Source organism: Dipodomys ordii, unplaced genomic scaffold (assembly GCF_000151885.1).
Source record: "Dipodomys ordii isolate 6190 unplaced genomic scaffold, Dord_2.0 Scaffold30, whole genome shotgun sequence".
NCBI lineage: Eukaryota > Metazoa > Chordata > Mammalia > Rodentia > Heteromyidae > Dipodomys > Dipodomys ordii.
This window is the reverse complement of record NW_012267246.1, coordinates 2337004-2358181: the sequence shown is the minus strand read 5'-3', so window position 1 is coordinate 2358181 and position 21178 is coordinate 2337004. Positions and strand designations below refer to the sequence as shown.

General features: G+C 39.1%; 1 protein-coding gene across 1 annotated transcript in view; it reads right to left on the bottom strand.

The window, feature by feature from the left end:
• Tiparp (TCDD-inducible poly(ADP-ribose) polymerase) overlaps positions 1 to 20882 on the bottom strand; it is a 31099-nt gene extending 10217 nt beyond the window's left edge. The window contains exons 1-3 of the mRNA XM_013016249.1: positions 19907 to 20882; positions 2129 to 2297; positions 111 to 271 (exon numbers count right to left, since the gene is read on the bottom strand). Of these exons, the coding sequence (XP_012871703.1) occupies positions 111 to 271; positions 2129 to 2297; positions 19907 to 20838 (1262 nt within the window). The 5' untranslated portion in view covers positions 20839 to 20882. The remainder of the gene's footprint in view (positions 1 to 110; positions 272 to 2128; positions 2298 to 19906) is intronic.
• Between the last annotated feature and the right edge of the window lie 296 nt (positions 20883 to 21178).

Here is a 21178-nt window from a genome sequence, read left to right as displayed (position 1 = left end):
TAGCAATAACCAAGACAGCTCTCTTAATTTAAACTATTTTCCTCTCTTGCATTCAGTAGTGCATTTACAATAAGTGAGAGCAAAGATGACACTTTCCACTAGACACTTACTTTAAGTATGGAAGCAGTATAAAACACGAGCGGAAATGTGGTCTCTTTTTTATTTCTCTCCTGAAGAATGAGTTATGGAGGATGTAGTGATTGTTCCACATCATGAACCGGACCTCTTTCAGACCCCGAGAATTGGCTTCTTCAATCAATCGAACAACCGACTATGGAACAGAAAATAGGAAGGAACAAATGACAAAAAGAAAGTCATATTAATAATCACTATGAAATAGGAAAATCACTATGAAATAGGAAAATGTAACTAAAGGCAAAAGGAATTTTCCTCACTGCTCAGAGCAAAGGAGTTAATAAAGTGAAGTCAGATTCTTGGTATATGTAGAACCCCAGGCAGAATGGAAAGGTACTTTTGGTTCAGAGGAAGTAGACAAACTACCTTGTGAAACTGGCTGGTAAGAACCACTACACAACTCTTACTTGTAACCATAACAATGTCTCACAGGATATGTGAGTGATTCCTATTTCTTAAGGAAATGTTCAGAATGAGGATTTTTTAAATAATAATTTTTTACTGAGATTAAATGATTACATAAATTTCACAGTATTGTAGAATAGTGATATGTAAAGTCACAAACACATTTTAACCTTCACAAAGCAAACTGTCATTATCTTGGTCTATAAAGTTTGTGAATTCTACAAGCTTTGACAACACAGCTATTTCTTCTGCATTGGGTGATATGTACAAAATGAGGATTAAAGATAATACTGTACAAAGTGCAGAGGATGGAACTGTGATCAGCAGTAGAGCACCTGCCTAACAAACACCAGGGCCCAAGTTCAAGCCCCAGGGACACCAAAAATAAAATATAAAATGCAAAAAACCAAGTTCCAAATGTGAGATACCGCTGAGAGGAAAAACACAGGGATAATATCCAAGTACACTGAGAATACACTTTAAATAGCTTTTTCTGTTTAGAATGAAAATGTTAGTGATTACTTGAAAGAGATATATTTATAATAGTTAAATACTGCTAATAGTCATGCTATTTTGTATTTTTAAAAAAATTCTAAAAGCCAGTTTTCCTTTTTTGTATGCTAGAAATGAAGTTAATCAAATTAAAGAAAGTAGATTATCAGAATGTGAGATTAATCTCTAAAGTCCATTTCAATGTGTTTAACCTGACTTGGAATTGTCATTCTAAGGAAAAACACACCATCACTGATGACAAATTCTAAATAAATGACAAGTCTAACCCTAGCTTATCTAATAAACCTTCCCAAGTACTGCTTCCAGGACTTAAGAATGACTGCTTCCATTAGGCTTCTAAAAATGGCAAGTATAACACACGACCCAATCTCCAGAAACTGAGGGCAGATAGAGTCAAAAGCTACTAGTTCTCATCTCATTAAAATTATCTCAAAGAAAATGTTAAGTAATGCACTCATTACCTGACTTACAAAATAGCAACCATCTGTACAACACCTTCATAATAGCAATAAAACTGTATTTAAAAAGTTATCCCAAATATGGCTCCAGGTCTAGGTTTTCATATCTACAGTGTAAGATTCTGGAGGAAGAATTTTAGTTCTCTGATAACAGATTTTGGATTTCAGATTCATGAGAAGAAATCCGTTCTCAAACAAAAATGGGAGAGGAACTGAAGGTATGACTCAAGTGACAGAGCTTCATCTGAAAGCTAAAGAGCTGAGTAAGAACACAAGGTCTTGAGTTCAAAACTACTATCTGAGAGGGTGGTAGAGGGAGGGAGAGGGAGACAGAGAGAGGGGAGGGAGAGGGAGGGAAGAGGGAGGGATGGGGGGAGAGAGAGAGAGAGGGAGGAGAGAAAGGAGAAAGAGGAGAGAGCACAGGAAGGAGAATAAAGAGAGAGGAGGAAGAGAGAAAGAGAGATTTTACCTGTATTAGCAAGACTCAATGTAAATCCCTTTAAGCTCTTTGATTATGACCTGTAGTTCTGACTAGTCATTGTCAGAGAGAATTAAAGAACAGGGAAAGACAAGACAAGTACTTAATGGGGAAAAAAAAAAAAAGAACATGTAAATACCTCAGGATATTCTCTCCACCCAAAGTGGTCTCTACAGAAGTACTTCCAAAATGTGTGGTAAATAGAGTTGAAATTACTGGAAGATGGTGTGGACAGCCTCCGTAGTTGGTCAAATTCAGTTGTTTCATACACAGTCATGGCATTAAAATCCGCCCAAAACTCTTGTCCTCTGAAAAGATCCAAGAAAAAACTGCTCAACAAAGTACCTAAATAAATATCCTATTGGACATAAAAAAAATTATCTAGAACAGGCTGTTGTAGAAGTTTCAAAACTTGCTTTAACTTAAGATTAAAAAGGCATCACTGAGCCTGGTGCTAGTAGCTCACACCTGTAATCCTAGCTATTCAGGAAGCTGAGATGAGATCTGAGAATGGGATTCAAAGTCAGCTCAGGCATCAAAGTCCACATGACTCTTCTCCTTCCTCTCCCCAGTGGCACCAAGTCCTAGCACCAGCCAATCAGGGAGTCACACTGAGGATGAAGCTATTAAAAGAGACCAGAGAAACAAAGAACCCTCTTGCCCTGCCCCCAACACAATACTTTCCCTAGGTACCAGACATCCTGGACCATTGTAGGAACCTACAAGATTGTTTGATAAAAAGTCAGGAAAGCCCATGCAGATGGCTCACGCCTGCAATCCTAGCCACTCAGGAGGCTGAGATCTGAGGATGCAGTTCAAAGCCAGGGCAGGAAAAGCCTTGAGATTCTTATCTCCGATACCCCCCAGAAAACAGGAAGTGGTGCTGTGGCTTAAGTGGTAGAGCACTAGCCTTGAACTGAAGGGAAAGCCCAGAGTTCAAACCCCACAACTGACAAAAAAAAAAAAAAAAGTCAGAAAAAAAATAGAGAGAAAAATATCCCAGATAAAGCAAGTACTGCTAATCTACTATCAATATTACATTTTATCCTGTGATGGAAAAAGTGCTGGCCAAACATGGAGTAAAATAGTCTGCATTATTATGTGAGTCAATTATGAGAACATTTTTGTCATTTTGTTAACAGTCTGCTGTTACTGGGCCAGCCCTTTACAACCCACTATAAGAAATACACATTTTACGCAATAAGTTTATAAAGCATGGTTGCAATAGAATGTTTCCTTTTTAATGGATTGTCATCTAATGTTTGAATTATTTGAACCATTCATTATTTCAAGAAACTGCATTTCTCTAAGAAAACATAAAAAATTAATTATATCATAAAATACACAAACAATGTGCCAAAAAGCACATAACTTGTAAAAAATCAGCATGCTCCTTTAAAAATGTCCAAAGATTTCCAATAACCCCCAATGCTTAGAAATGGTACTAACGAGGAGGTAGCCTTAAAAATAAACACAATTTTAATTAAACATGAGACAGGAATAAAGCAATACAGTTTTAAATCAAATTTTGAAAAACATGAATAGGGATACTGCTAAAGAGAAAGGTATAGAGAGAAGGATTAGAATATGATCAGGGTATCATTTATACAGTGAAAAAAGGAATAATGAAACCTGTTATTCTGTGAAGTTCATAAGACAAATTTTTTTAATTAAGGAAAGAAATCATATTTGAACACAGACTCAAAATGATTTACAGTTCATAGTAATATTTAAAAGGCAAAATGTTTCTGGGAAATTCTAAAAAGATTAAAAAGAAATTCTAATAACCAGAACAATTATGCCTAAATTAATTTTCATATCAATTTTCACTTAATTTTAGGAGAAAATGATGTTGTAATTATAAGAAGAAATAAATCTTTTCCCCTGGTAAGACCATTTCAAGTTTCTAAACATATTTTCCTCTTTTAAGCTTATTCTCTAGTAATGGCTCCTAATTATTATTATTTTTTTTGTCGGTCGTGGGGCTTGAACTCTGGGCCTGGGCGCTGTCACTCAGCTCTTCAGCTCAAGGCAAGCACTCTACCACTTGAGCTACAGTGCCACTTCCGGTTTTCTGGTGGTTTATTGGAGATAGGAGTCTCATGGTCTCTCCTGCCCAGGCTGGCTTTGAACCTCGATCCTCAGATCTCAGCCTCCTGAGTAGCTAGGATTACAGGCGTGAGCCACCGGAGCCCGGCTATGGCTCCTAATTATGATTTAACAAATCCTCAGTATTTCCTTTAAGGAGTTTTGGAATGGCAGACATTATGATAACATGAATACACAGCCAATGATTTTTGCTGTTTATGTGTCACGATTTATTCTGGACAGACTCTACCAATTTCTGCATAAGCTTATATTACTGAAACTTCACAGATAATGACTTACATGAGAAAAACACAAATGCAGCTTTTTGCTACATTCTGTGTGCATTTCAGGCCTCTGGGCATTATGAATTTTCTATGACAAATTCTGATTTGGTACAATCAACTGTTCTTTGGATAGATGTATTAAAGTACTGTTTTAGCTGTATCTGATTTTCAATATGCTTTTCTAATCTTGACAGACTAAATAACAAACTTTAAAAACACTAAATTATCTTTTTAAAAGATTAATTTTACCACCTTCATTCTTTTAAAAGTGGGGAATGCTTTAAATTCCAAAGTCAAGAAGAGCTTTTTCTGTCCACAATCTGCATCACTGTAAATGTGTACAATACACTTGCCAAATGTTCAACATCTATCACTCTTCTTTATCAAACTATTGTTTCCTATTATCAGAAAGCAGTTATGAGTCATCTATGTGTGGTAAAAGATTGTGGAATGAATTAGGCAATGAATTAAACAGATGTAGTCTGTTTTCCAGTGTCTTCAAAAGAGAGGAAGATGTAACAATGTAAAACCAAAGCAGCAGTACAGCTGCCTATCTACATTCACCATTCAGGGAATGAGAGGATTTAGAAAGAACAGATTTTTGTTACTGGTTTCCAGGGACCGATAAAGGTCAGAAAAAACAAAAAGGCTTAATCACTCCAAGATAAGTTTTGTGTAAAAGAAGAATTGGAGGCTGTGTGCCAGTGGCTCAGGCCTATATAATCCTATAGCTACTAAGGGGGTGGGGCTGAGATCTGAGGATCACTGTTCAAAGCCAGCCCAGACAGGAAAGTCCGTGAGACACTTATCTCCAATAAACCACCAGAAAACCAGAAGTGGCACTATGGCTTAAGTGGTAGAGCGCTACTCTCCTTGAGCTGAAGAGCTGAGGAACAGCACCCAGGCCCAGAGTTCAAGCCCCACAACAGACCAAGAAAAAGAGAGAAAAAAAAAAGGAATTGTAGGAGCAGTTAAAATATTACATAGAGAATACTACTTGTTACTAGGAAAGGATTATGTAGAAGAACAAGATAAAAGCACTTTCCAAGTGCTTCACTTCTTGGACTAAGGGAGCAGTTGAGAGTTGGAGGAGTCCTTTCCAACAGGTTACATGAAACAAAGAAATGTGTCCCAGGGTAGGCAATGTGAGGGGTCAGGTCATGAATTGAGGAAGTCTAGGATCTCAGATTAGGGTACAATGGTTCAAAAGCAGATAAAGGGTAAAAGAATATGTGAAAACTGAATGTGAGAAACAATGTTAAAACAAGACGGGGGGGGCGGGGGGAAGGGAGTTGTCACTGTGAAAGCAGGGTACAATAATCCTGGAAAATGAGAACCCAATCTGCACAACAACATTCCTACAGAGAGCCAAAGGGTGGGCAGCCACTATTTAGTTAGAGTAGGCTTTGGCTAAATTATCATGCAGTGAAATCAATCAGTATGTTTGTGTGTTTGTGTATATATACACAAGCCAGTTCTGGAGCTTGAACTCAGAGCCTGGGTGCTGTGCCTAAGCTTTTTTTTTTTTTTTGCTGAAAGCTAGCAGTTCTATCACTTGAGCCACAGCTCTACTTCCTGATTTTGGTTGTTAATTGGAAATAAAAAGTCTCACAGATTTCCTTTTCCTGGGTGGGCTTTGAACCATGATCCTCAGATCTCAGCCTAAATAGCTAGGATTACAGATGTGAGCCACCAGTGCCCAGTAATTGTTTTACCAAAGATATAAATCCTATGATCAATCAGGGGTTGGGGGAATATTGTTAACAAGTTGTAGAGTTTTTCTATAAAAGAAAAATAAATTTGCACTGCAGAAATATTAATAATTCTGTTTTTATATACTTTTCCAAACAAACATGTCACTACATATTATAAGAATCCAGATATACACTTGTATAGGAAGCAAGGAGCTAGAAGTATGTTTCAGAGGTATAGTACCTGTTTGACAGATTAGAGACAGAAAGACCTAGAGTTCAAACACTAGTATGGAGTAGCAATTGAATAGGAAGTATCCTACAACTGAAGTGAATGCTTCCTTCTGGCCAGTTTCCCACTGTCCAGTCATCCGAAACATCCCCAGCTAGACCCACATGAGATTCCTGAGCCACCAGAGTCTCTGGAAGTAAAACACCGCAACACATTCAGTTCATCCAAAGCTCTAGGTTTCTCAACTTAAAAAGAGAATGCAAGCCGGGCACCAATGGCTCATACCTGTAATTGCAGCTACTCAGGAGGCTGAGATCTGAGGATGGCAGTTCAAAACCAGTCAAGTCAGGGGAGGAAAGTCTATGAGATTCTTTTTTTTTTTTGTACATTTTTTATTGTAAAAATGCTGTACAGAGGGGTTACACTTACATGGGCAAGGTAATAAGTACATTTCCTATAGAGCATTGTCGCCTCCTCCTTTGTTTTCCCCCTACCATCCCTGGCCTCCCACCTCCACAACTACCCCCCACCCCAAATCCATGAGATTCTTATCTCAGATTAACCACCAAAAAGCTGGAAGTAGAGCTGTGGCTCAAGTGGTACCATGTTAGCCTTGAGCAATAAAGGCTCAGGGAGGACTGGGAAGGTGGCTTAGTGGTACAGTGCTTGCCTAGCATGCATAAAGCCCTGGGTTCCATTCCTCAGTACCACATAAACAGAAAAAAAAAAAAAGGCTGCCTAGGCTGAGTTCAAATTTTAAAACTCTCGCATGCGCGCGCGCACACACACACACACACACATACACACACACAAAGAGAATCTAGGCACAAAACTATTTTAAAATTCTGAAAAGGACCGCTGGTCTCATAGCTGTTTTAATAGCAATAACTCTCATTCAACAAATAACTTCACACATAATTAAGCCAACATTTTCTAACAATAATAAATTACCACTGCACAGAACACCAACACCCACACTAAGTCAGAAAGGACACCCCACACGTGATTCTTCTACACACATTCCAGATACTAAATAGCAATGATCAAACACTGCTGGGAAGAGAATCAAAACCATCAAAGAAATAGGCATTGAATGAAACAGGAATCTGTAAGTATACACCATTTCTTGATCAGATATATGAATGGTTCTTGGATTTATGCATGGGTTTATGGCTCTTTGGAGCTCAGTAAAGAGTATAATCACATTAGGCAATTCTATTTACAAAGCATTTGAAACAAAAAAGAAGGAAATGTCACCATTCTTTATCTTAAGTAGATCCACTGATTAAGTACTAGGCTAAATTGAAGAAAAGAGGATGAAAGGGAAAGATGCCAGAGCACCTGCCTAGTGGAACAAACAACCCCAGAGGCAGTGTGAGGTCCAGGGACAACTCAGAAACAGAGGGGACTACTGGGAGAGGGGTCAGAAAGGTGCTCAAGGTGTATCCACAGTGCATGAAATGTGAGCCAAGTTTGGTTCTCCCCAGGCAGACAACAGGAAGCAGGCCAACACAGGTGGTTGGAGGGTGACAGCTGTGTGCAAAAGCTAACTAGGCATGAGGACAGTGTGTGAGATGCACATGCAGCTCAAGTGGAGGTCAGGTGCGTGTGTCCAGAAAGGAGGTGATAAGGGCTAAGAGTAGACTGGAGAAGCTGGCTAAGGTCAGATAAGAAAGAGCTTTGGATTCTGGGTTAAGAGGTCAGACTTGGTACAGTGGCAGTAAGAATCATTGGTGGATATTAAGATTCAGGTTTGCCTTTTACAAGGTCAAACAAACAGCAGTGGTATGGGGGAGACTGATTATTGGCAAGGAGGATGGGATGGTGAAAGCAGAGGGAAGGGGAGAGACTGGCATTCATTTGCAGGATATTATTATTTTATGCTTAGCTGTTTGCAATTATAGAACTAAACATGAGGCAGAGAAAGAGAACTGAGGAGGCAACATTCAAGGGTTAGAACCAGTCCTTGTGGAGAAGAGAGTATGGAGAGTCCAGGATTGTTGGCATGTACACTCCCAGGTAGGGAGGACTATGACTGGAAGATACAGCAAGACTGTCTCAAAAGAACAAATACACAACAATAAAAAAAAAACACCAGGCCGGGCACTGTTGGCTCATGCCTGTAATCCTAGCTACTCCGGAGGCTGAGATCTGAGGATCAGGGTTCAAAGCCAGCCCAGGCAGGAAAGACCGTGAGATTCTTATCTCCAATAAGCCACTCAGACAACTGACAGTGGCGTTGTGGCTCAAGAGGGAGAGCGCTAGCCTTGAGCTGAAGAACTGAGGAACAGGGCCCCAGGCCAGAGTTCAAGCCCCACGACCCACCAAAACAAAACAAAACAAAAAAACCCACATTGTCAGGATGATTCTGAGCTGGATGACTGGAAAATCCCAATTATAGCAATTACAAAAGGCAAAACAGGGCCAGGCGCCAGTGGCCCACACCTGTAATCCTAGCTATTCAGGAGACTGAGATCTAAGGATCTCGGTTCAAAGCCAGCCTGGGGAGGAAACTCCGTGAGACTTTTATCTCCAATAAACCACTAGAAAACCGGAAGTGGTACTGTGGCTCAAGCGGTAGAGTGCTCACCTTGAGCTGAAGAGTGTAGGGAAAGTGCCCAGGCCCAGAGTTCAAGCCCCACGACCAACAAAAAAAAAAAAAACAGGCAAACCAGGGTTGAACCAGAAGAAAATATACACAAAATTTCCAACTCAAGACTTCAGCAAAGGTCAATTAGGTATAAACTTTTCTGAACAGTGAGTACCTTGTTCTGTTTCAGCCAGTTAGACTTCGGAACCTTGGCTTCCTGCCTGTAAGGAGTTAACTTGTTTCTACAAGGATACACCTGTGACCTGAGCTATTAACATCCACCTAATCAGCTAGACCAACTAGTCAAGATTGTCAGGACCTCTTATATTACTATCAAGGAAGGTGAAAATACTTCACCAAATGGAGGGTCATAAGGATAAAGATTAAAAGTGGAGAAAAATTTGGCTCTTCTGCTACTAGCATGAGACAGTTTGACAGATGGGAGTATGATAGTTGCTGCCAAAGAAATTTTTATGGGCTTTTGATACCTGGCTTTGATGTTTCCAGCGCTCCGTTAGAAATGCTGGTGCATCTGATAGCTTACATACCCTTCAAACATCTTATAAGTTGATTGGAAGCAAAGAGATGGACTATACAGTACTAACCCATTTTGTGAAAGCAGTGTCTTTTTTTGTTGTTGTTGGTCCTGGAGCTTGAATTCAAGGCTTGGCACATTCCCTAAACTCTTTTGTTCAAGGCTAGCACTTTACCACTTTGTGACACAGCATCACTTCCAGGTTTCTGGTGGTGAACTGGAGATAGAAAGTCTCAGGGACTTTCCCTGCCCTGGCTGGCTTTGAACTGTGTTCCTCAGATCTCAACCTCCAGAGTAGCTAGGATTATAGGCATGAGCCACCAGCATCTGGCTATAATATCTCTATATAGAAGTATAGTAACTATCAATTATTCTGTTACTAATAAAGATTTTTGCCAACACTGTCTCAAAGAGCACAGAGCTGTCAAGAGAGGCAATAAAACATATTTAAAATGCTCGCATGCACCTTTCACATTCAGCAGAAGTTAAAATTCTACTTTCAATTTCTGCAACACTGAGATTTGTTAACAACTGGGTTTTCTTCCCTTTGTATTTGGGAGTAACTTATAGCCACATACTCCCCAACCCAAACTGGAAGTTCTGATTATTATGCATAGACTTCAGTTACAAGTTAGTGAAGAAGTACAAGTTGACTCAACTACAAGATGTAGAAGAACTACAAATACACTCAATTATAAGTTGGGCTGAATTTACCCACCTCACCAGATATGGTAGCTCCAGCACTCAGGAGGCTGAGGCAGCTGGATCTCAAGCTAGAAGTTTATTATAATTTTTTTTTTTTTTTGCCAGTTCTAAGGCTTGAACTCAGGGCCCTAGGTACTATCCCTGAGCTTCTTTTGCTCAAGGCTAGCATACTACCACTTGAGCTCCAGTGCCACTTCCAGCTTTTTCTGAGTAGTTTACTGGAGATAAGAGTCTCATGGACTTTCCTGTCTGAGCTGGCTTCGAGCTATGTCCCTCAGATCTCAGCCTCCTGAGTACCGAGAATTACAGGCGTGAGCTACTAACACCTGACTATGAGACTCAGCTCCGGTAAACTACCCCAAAAAGCTAGAGGTTGAGCTGTAGGCTCAAGTGGTGCAATGCTAGCTTTGAACTTAAAAAGCTCAGGGACAAAGCCCAGCCCTGAGTTCAAAAACTGGCACCAAAACAAACTAATCTTATAGACTAATGCAAGCAAGCCAACACACACACACACACACACACACACACACACACACACACACACACACCATATACACACACACACACACCATACACATCCATTTCCAAATAAAGATGGCGATTAACTTGAAACTCTCCAGAAACAAAAACTGCAGTTGTAGTATCTCACTACTATTTACAGAGGCTTGCGGTTAAATTCTGTACCCCGAGATTGCCAGTTGTATCATACAGCCAAGTTCAGTCACATGTTCTAAGAATAGTGGAAGGTAGCTGTGAGTGACACATAATTTTCAACCATGGCCTAATGAGGAAGTGAAACTTAATTTCCACAAGAACAGCAACCTAGATTTTAGAAACTGTGCTTCAAAACTATCTCAGGTCTAATTCTGCTTTATGTAGTTAATGCATTTTTATTAAAATTAAAAAATATACCCTTTCTGAAGTGAAATACTTTTAAAATGGTAGTTTCTATCTACCTCAACGTAGATAATTAAAGCAAAAAAGTCTGCCATATAGTCAAGTCATAACTACATTCAACTTCCTGAATTTGACAGTACTTATGAAGGGATAAACTTGATTCTATATAAATACATTATTAATAATATATGCAAGATGTTACATATAAATAAAGCTGCTTAAAAGTAAATTGTTTTAAACTAATTTGATAACTCAGAACTCATTTATACACAAATGAAATACTAATTATAATTATTCATATCCTCTAATAATATATCCTCTAATAATCTCTAGAAAATATAATGCATTAGCTCAATTTCTGGTTTGACATTTAAATTACAAATGACTCTTTGAAAAGGTTTTTATTCAGAATTTTTAATTTAGCCTCATCATTCTCCCCATTACTTTAGGTTCTTTTTTTTTGGGTCCAGTCGTGGGGCCTAAACTCTGGGCCTGGGTGCTATCCCTCAGCTCTTCAGCTCAAGGACAGCGCTCTACCACTTGAGCCACAGCGCCACTTCCGGCTTTTTTCGTTTTGTTTATGTGGTGCTAGGGAATCGAACCCAGGGCCTCATACATGCAAGGCAAGCGCTCTACCACTGAGCTACCTTCCCAGCCCCCTCTCCCCATTATTTTAGATAAATTTAAATTGATAAATGAACTTGGTAGTTTACTTACTATGTACTAGCACCTAGCTCACATACTATTATGTCATAATAGAATCTCGCTGAGAACCTAGTAAATGAACAGGTTTTCACAAACAATAGATTTGAAAAGTACAAATTAATATAGAGAATGCATGTCTGATAGCCTTTAAAATTTTTAGAGTGGGGGAATTTCTATAAAACGTATTAGGACATTTATTTTTCTTGGAGAGACGGACACAACGAATACTCTCTGGCAGAGACAATTTTTTAGACCAGCCTAAAAAAAGTTTTAGCAACAACCTTACACAATACCTCTGATGCTTGACATTATCTGGATAATCCAAATGTCAGAATGCAAAGTTACTTCTGTTTCACATACTCTACTGGGATTCAAGGATGCCTTTCTTTTAATTAAAACCACAATGGAAAGGCAAACCCAGTATTTCTTCACTGCTTATTTTTATTTTCTCAATGCCTGGAAATGAAAGCACTAAGCCAGGTGACAGTCAGAAAGCCAAGGCCAACCACAGCAGGAAATTATTTAGGGTAGTCTTTCTGTGCCCTGATCGGCTGCGGGAACTGTGAAGGTCACAGGGTGCAGCGAGACTGGGAGCACGTGGACTACTCCAAACAAAGTTCACACTGCTCCCACCCCTGCCATTCTTCACTGACTACTCAGTGCTGGTAAGAACTTATAGCAATGAACTCTAAGACATAGCACAGGAATCTTAACACAAAAGAAAACCAAAAGCTAGCAGAGAATTCATCAGTTTAAGCTAAGCTTATTTCCTAATCATTCTCAGAAATGCCATTTCAACCAGCATGAACAACCCCTTCCTGATGCTTAGAAACAACCCTACTAAAACTGCACTTCCACAAAGAATACAAACTTACGGAACTTTCTCAAACACTCCTTACACAATTGGAAAGTCACTAGTTTCTGCAGTGTGAGAAGGGGAACAGTGTCACTGTAGCATTCTCGCTCTTAAGAACTTATCCTTTGAAGATGACCGTGGGCTCTTGCTCTCTGCTGGTCAACTGGGTGCTCCCAGTAATTAAACAGCCTGGGCAAGGAAAGATGCAAGAGACAGTCTGTTCTGTGGAAACAGCCAACAATGACGTTTAGTTAACTCTCTGCTGGTCTTAGCAATACTAACTGGATGGATCAGCAAAGGAAACTGGAAGTTTCGCACTTAACACAAATTTGTTCTAAAATCTGAGTTCCTGACTACAGAACTGGTTGGATATATGTCTGTAATGCTAGCTTTTACACACACTGATTAATGTGTTTGCAAAATACCAACCTGGATAATGATTTTATATTATATCCTTATTTTCAAAACTTGCCAAAATGTATTTCAGAGCTTGTCATGTTATCTCAAATTCTCCTATTAACAAGGAATTTTTATTATAAAATTGCAGCTTTGTTTTTTTGTCTGTTGTGGAGCCTGAACTCTGGGCCTGGGCGCTGTCCCTCAGCTCTTCAGCTCAAGGCTGGCACTCTACCACCTGAGCCACAGCGCCATTTCCCACTTTTTCTGCTTATGTGGTGCTGAGGAATCAAACCCAGGGCCTCACACATGCAAGGCAAGTGCTCTACCACTGAGCCACCTTCCCTAAATTGCAGCTTTTTAAGTTAATATTTCAGAAGTTGGGCTGGGTTAAGTTTAACTCAGAAGAAATTTTTAGATATGAGTAAGTCCATATATCATATCATTCCTGGTCCCTAGAAAGCTATGATTATCATAATCTAAATATGAAAATAAGCATCTATGCCAGGTGCTGGTGGCTCATGCCATAATCCTAGCTACTCAGGAGGAGATGAGGATCGTGGTTCAAAGCCAACCCACACAAGAAAGTTTGAGAGACTCATCTCCAATTAACCACTAGAAAATTGGAAGTAGAGCTATGGTTCGAAGTGGTAGAGCTCTAGCCTTGATTGAAAGAACCCAAGGGGCTGGGTTTAATCCCTGAGCACCACATAAGCAGAAAAAGCGGGAAGTGGCATTGTGGCTCAAGTGGTAGAGAGCCAGCCTAGAGCTGAAGAGCTGAGGGACAGCGCCCAGGCCCAGAGCTCAGGCCTCATGACCAACAAAAAGAAAAAAAGAAAAAAGAATAGAGACCTGGTCCTGAGTTCAAGACCAGCAAAAAAAAAAAGTAATAATAATGATAATAACAAAAGCAAATAAACAAGAAATACTAAGGATTTAAGAAATTCCTTATTAAAATGCATTGCCTTTTTTTCCTCCCAGAAATGGTGAGTTTTAGATGTACTTTATCCTTTGTACAATAGTTTATAGTGCTGCAAAGTACAGTCCAACCCAAGCCCTTAGGCTCTCATCTATAATTCCAAACCCAGAATGAAACAGAAAGTGGCTCAGCCTTCAGCCTTCTGTTGTCTTTTACAGATGCAAAATTATTAACTTTAGCTTAAAATTCTCAGATTAATTAAAAAGGAGAAACACTACAATTTTTACAAAGTGAGTTTCTTTCAAATTTACTAGTATCTAATTTGAACAAGCCAGAATCATCATGCAACTCAAAATATATTTTATTCTTTTGTAAAAGTGACATACATATGTACTTAAGTTTTCCTTCCCCAACTCACGAAGACTGATAATATTAAGTTATTGATCTATCATGAATGAGGAACCTTTTACCTGCCAAAGGCCCTTAGGATATTTATTACATAATTTGTGGGTCATACAAATACAAGCAGATGGCCAAGAGCAGCTGATGAAACATGTTGGTCCATCCCATCATGTACCACATGATTCTGTGCACTTTACACATCACATGGGCCACAGGTTCCCCATCCCTGGCCAAGTGAAGAGGATCTGAAGTCTTAATTTAAATGCAATCCAAAATCACCACCATGAGACAAAGAACTACAATTGGTTGTAAGAAATAAATAAGTTATAGAAAATTTCAATCTCAAATGACTGGTTTTAGTACCCTTTCTTGACTAGTCAAGGTTTGTATGTGAACAAAATGATTCATTCTTTAGAAATAGCCCCTGCCAGGTGGAAGTAATTCATATCTTATATCCTAAGTACTCAGAAGGCTGAGATTTGAGGATTTTGGTTCAAAGCCAGCCTGGATATCAAAAAGCCAGAAGTACAACTGTGGCTCAGGTGGTAGCGTGCTATCCTTGAGAGCAAAAGCTTAGGAACAGCACCCAGACCATGAGTTCAATATCTAGGACCAGCACAAAAAGTAGTTTCCAAACCTGGAAAAAAAAAATGTAGCTCACTGGTCAAGATGAAAAACAGGACTTTAGGAATTTATCATTCCTTAAGGTATAATGTTATTTTAAAAAATCTAGAAATCCTAGTTGAACAGGAAAGAGAGTCACTGGGGCACAAGAGAGCTAATGAGTCAAAAGTAGTATTCTTTTATATGCTCACTATATGCAAACTTAGTTGTTTTTTGTTTTTTTAGTGCCCAAAGGAATTACTGCTATTCCTTTTTTTTCCCTGTTGGGTACAATCAAAATTGGAAGTTTGGATTTGACTCAGTAATAATGTGCCATGCAATTACTCTTATGAATTGCCAGATAACCTTATAAGTTATTTCTTCCAACTATCTAAAAGTTATAAAACCTTTGCTTTCTCCAATGTTCATTTTTTTTACATAAACACATCAGTAAAGGACTGACCCCAACCTGAAGCCAGGTGACAGCTGCTTCAGAAAGTTTAATCTGCTTATTGATGAAAAGCCAGAAAGAACATGAATGATTGCTATTGATTTCCATGATAGCGCTACACAGACCCAGTAACTTCTCTAGATTAGTATAGATAGAAGCCAATTAGTTTTATTTCATATGTAAATAGCAGCATAATTCATTGGCCTGCTTTATCCTAAAGCACAAGGCACACATTTTCAAAGTCACTTCAAATACAGTTCTTGCTTATGGAGCTCTCTTTTTTAAATAGATTTTTTTAAATAAATTCAAACTCATACAGCTGTGTATATTCAAGAACTACCAAAAAGTCAGAAGGCACAGTAAGTTTCAGCTGCTTTCTCTCCAGTGTTATCAATAACACATAATGAGTTAGATCACACATCACAGCTGTGTAGGCCAAAGCCAACTTGGCTAATTTAACTATCTAGTAGATTTCAGTCAGGAGCCTGGTCTAGTTTAGGTAATTCACTTTGCAAGTCCTAGAAACCACATCAATTCATACTTCTACTATTAATTAATTAATATGCATTTCTTACACAATTTATGTGAAGTCACTGATGGCATTGTCTCTCAATAACATTAGAAAAAGAAAAAGATAACGAAAGCCACTGTCAATCAAAACTATCCAACTACAACTAGCACAGCATTCTAGGCTTCAGTCTTCTGCACAAATCAGTTCCAAAAGAACTGTCCTCTGAGAAAAATTAGCCATGGATTCAGTTTTTAGTTTTCTTCTTTATCACTCTCTCATTCAACAAATTCAGAATCAGAAGTTGCTGGCTGCATTGCAAGTACCCTCCCAAATAAAACTAGTTTGTAGTGTGTCCCTTCCTTCTTGATAGGTGACAATAACTAGAAGACTATCCTGGCACAGTTTATAATAAATGAAATGTAAAAACAATGGTGATCTTTAGCGCTAAGTAGAGTTTTAAGTGGCCTCCACAATTTCAATGATCCCAATTATTATCCTAATTAGTGAGACTCTCTTAAAACTGTTTAGTTCTGCCATCCAATTTCACCATCTACTGATGAGTGCCCACTATTAGAGATTGTTTTCTTTATCAAGATTACAGCATTCACTGCTGTTTCCTCAAGTGCACATTTTAAATTTAGAAATGTACAAAAGCTTCAACATCCATCTGAGATGTTCCTACACACTAGTTTCTAGTTGGTGTTGGCAATAAACATCTACAAATGAATATAAACAGTAAGAAAGTAAAGATGAGCACTATTATTTCATTATAAAAACAAAATAACTTACTGAAATCTTTAAAAGTAAGTTTTTAGTATCTAAGCATCTTTGACTAAAGAGCTGAAGAGAATTAAACTTACCTAGCTCAATTTTCTCTCCAATTTCATCCCTAACATAATGAACACATTTAATTGAGATTAACTTAGAATTTAAAGCCTCATGCTTAGAAAGCAAAATAATTTTACTTCAGTCTGTTGGAGACCCAGAAGTACTGTATAACTTTCCCCAAGTTCCACACAAGGAAGGTAATGTGACATAGTATGTAATAATGGTTTGCCAAATCATAAACTACTCTAAACAATTAGAACAAATGCTATTCATTATTCACTATTCCTGAATCCAAAAATTACTAAGTCTAACTTGGACATATAAACAGCTGAACACACACTTCCTGGTTATGTGCAATCTGCACAGATAGACCAGCTTTACAGGCCTGACCACAGAGATTAATAACTTTAGCCAAATAATGTGGTAACCATGTGAACCTGGGCTGCTCCAGCTTGTTTGTGAATCTCTCAGCAAGGCTCAACATGCCGTTATCTGCATCTTGTTGCCAGGAAACACAACATCGCTTTGGAATACAAGGAAAGCCAGGTTGCAATGACCACAGGTCAACTTCCCAAAAGCCTAATTTTTGACAGCTGGCTATTTACAATCTTACATTTCTTCCTGTAGTCCAGAGAATTTTGCTTTACTAGTTAATGGTTAACAGTATATACATACTTTTGGGGGGCTATTCTATCAGAGCAGGACCATTTGTAATGTAGGAGTAACTATAGCCATACTTCCACTTCTGGGTTTTGCTGGTTAATTAGAGATAAGTCTCAACAACTTTCTTGAGCAGGCTGGCTTCAGATGATCCTCAGATTTCAGCTTCCTGTAGCTAGGCCTGAGTCACTGGCGCCTCATGTAGTAGTAGCAATATTATAGGAGTTAGAGGAGTAGTAACTGATTCTTCCTCTACTGATCTGACAAATACTACATCTCAGTAAAATTGATTTGAAAATCAAGCACTTACTACAACTCTTTAGTAACTGATCTAACAGTGTATACTTCTGAGCCCGTAGCAACATACTCTTTATTAAAGCAGTCTTATCAAAGGATAAATACCTAATATCTTGCTAGGAATTTCTGGATCTTCTGGGCTCAAAATGACTGTCTTGCCTTGCTCACAGTAACAGAACACAATGTGTTAAAAATATGCTAGTTCCTTCCTGATAGTTCAAACAGAAACTTAATGTACCAAGATGCTCAAGTACTCAGTGGCCTGAAAACTGAGTTCATAAAAGTGAAGTGGAGCCAAATGCTGATGGCTCAAGCTTGTACTTCACTCAGAAGACTGAGATTGGAGGATCACAGTCAGAAGCCAGCCAGGGCAGTAAAGTCTCTGAGACTCATCTCCAGTCAACTACCAAAAAAGAGCTGGAGATGTGGCTCAAGTGATAGAGCACTAGTCTTAAGTTCCAACACACATGGATAGCACCCAAGGCCTGAGTTCAAGCCCTAGGACCAGCTAAAAAAAAAGGGGGTGGGGAATGAAGTGGGAGGCCATTGTTCTATGGATTCCTGCAATCTGGAGCTGGAAGGATTAATGACTTTACAGTGAAGACAATTACCTAAAATAGCACTTAGAATTGCTAGCTCATAGACAACAGATTTTAGACTACCTTATAAAAAGAAAAAAAGAAAAAAAAAGCCTATAATCCTAGCTACTCGGGAGGCTAAGATCTGCAGATCAAGGTTTGAAGCCAGCCCAGGACATCCAGGAGACTCTTATCTCCAATTAACCACTACTCAAGAAGCTGAGCTGCAGGAGGAACTATTGAGGCAAGGCCAGATGGTTTAAAAAAAAAAAAAAGGCAAAAGCTGCACTCTGGTGGTTTATTGTCTATAATCCTAGCTACTCAGGAGGTTGATCTGAAAAATGGAGGAGTTTGTTTTACTTGTTGGAGGGTTGTGGGGCTTGAACTCAGGGCTTAGGTGCTACCCCTCAGCTTTTTGTTTTTGCTCAAGGCTAGCGTACAGCCAATGGAGCCGCAGTTCCTCTTCTGGTTTTTGAATGGCTAATTGGAGATGAGCCTCATAGAGTTTCCTGACCCCCTCTGGTTTTGAACCGTGATCCTCAGATCGCAGCAACTTGAGTAGCTAGGATTACAGGCATGAACAACCAGCACTTGGCCTGAAAAATCAAGGTTTGAAGTCAGTCAAACCTTGTGACTCTTTGAACTCAGGGCATGGGTCCTGTCCCTGAGCTTTTCATTTTGCTCAAGGCTACTGTTCAACTATTTGTACCACAGCTTCACTTCTGGGATTTTGGTGGTTCATTGGAGATAAGTCAAGGACTTCCCATTCCCAGGCTAGCTTTGAACTACAATTCTCAAGATCTCAGCCTCCGGAATAGCTAAGATTACAGGTCTGAGTCACTTACACCTGGCTCCTATGACTCTTATTTCCAATTAACCAGCAAGAAAAGGTTGGACTTGAGGTGTGGCCCAAGTGACATCCCATCAGCTGTAAGCAATAAAGCCAAGTCCTTGTATCAGTGCACCAAAAAATTAAAAAAAAAAAAAAAAAAAGAATGTCAGGCGCTGGTGGCTCATACCTATAATCCTAGCTACTCAGGAGGCTGTGATCAGAAAGATCATAGTTCAAAGCCAGCCCAGGGCAGGGATGTCTATGTCTTAGCTCCAATAAACCACCCAAAAGAAAGAAGTGGAGCATTAGCTTTGAGCACAAAAATTCTGGTACAATGCCCAGGCCCCAAATTCAAGTCCCAGGACCAGTACAACTAGGTGATAAGCCAGCTAGCTCATGCTTATAATATAACTTCTCAGGAGGCTGAGATCTGGGGATCAAGGTTAGAAGCCAGCCAGAAAAGTCCGTGAGCCTCTTATCTCCAGCACAAAAAATAAACAACATACAAGATTTTAAAACTAAATCAGGTTATAAGATTAACCTTGAATTTCCTTTGGAAATCAAGTTATCCTATTTGAGTCAATGAGTATTTGATTCACAACACTGAAATGTATATGCAACTTCTTAGTCATATGCCTGTGGGACAGAATGTCATCTAAGCTATTCAAATAATAAAGTCTTCACTGTTTGGTTAGGTAAATAGCCCCCATTCAAATACCATGAAAAATCAGTATAGCATAATAACCAAAATGAGAGGAAAAACAGAATGCCACATTAGTAATAAAAGAAACTACTATATTAAGCTTTTAGTCTATCTTCTCTAGACCACTTAACAATTGTATTATTAAAATACATACCTATACATCATTCTCATTCTATCGTTTTCTGGGTTACAGTAAAATCTTTCCAAGTGCTCTTGGGAATCATTGGATACACTCTGCCACTTCTGAGTAGTTGTCTTCTTGATCTGCCAATGATATGGGAGTATCGTGTGATGCTTCAAGCAATCCCTGCCATAAATACAAGTGCCTTGCAGGAAGTCCATGCAAATTTCTATTTCGTTCTCTTGGTGAGTGTGGTACTGCAGCTGGTTTACCAGCTCAAACACCAGGTCAAGAGAAGCCTCCTCACTTTTGTCCCGGAAAAGCTCAGTGTTCAACTTATTACTGGTGTTCAAAATGTACTGAATTGTAAAAGTGTTTTCTTCAAAAACTCCTGGAACACAATCTCCAGCTTTTTCAACGCAGTCAGGACTAGTAGGAGCTGGAACATCCCCTGAAACTGAATGCAAAACCTCAGCCTGGAAGGGCCCAGCTGTAGAATCCGCCTCTGCCACTGCTCCACTTATGGTTTCAGATGGGAAGCTAGGATCCTGGATTGGAACCACTTGTTCTGGAGTTTCAGTGGAAGGATGGGCTTCTGATAATTGGCTCTCGCTATTTGCCTCATCAGGAATCAGGACAGACACACTGTTTTCTGCCGGTGGGCATGAAGGAGGGATTTCCAGAGGTTTTTTCACCATAGGTTCATGTAAGCTGCTTTCATCTGTACTCTGGTCTCTAGCTCTAAAAACCTCATCAAGTGAGCCAGATTCTAGCAAAGTGTTTAATATAGGCCTCAAAGACCTCAGGGTTCCAGTTCCCAATCTCTTCTGGTCCTGCTTTTTCTTAAAACAAGTCTTCAGAGGAGTGATCTTCCCAGAGAGCTTCATCTCACATGGAAAGTCATCAGGAGGAGAGGGAGGCTGGACTACACAGGCTGGCTCAGGTTCAGTGGTTTCCATTTCCATGATGTAGATTAGTTCCAATAGCTCCTCAGAGTCTGAAAATCCTATCGGGAAAGGAAGAATGATTATCATTTGTAAACTGTCAAGTGAATCTTATTCATTCATAAGAATGGTTTGTTAGTTTAAATAAGTCCCTGAAATCCCTTGTCTTGCACTATATTCAGTCTTTGCAAATCAATTTCAACTTTTATTCACAATTAAAGGCTCCAAAGCCTATGGCAGATTAAAAAAAATTTATCTATGAACTTAAGGTAAAACAGTATGTAACTGTTTGGGGTATAAAATTTTCCTGTGATTGCCTGTCTTGTCCCTTAATGCTTTCTCTATTAAACTCCTTCCTTTG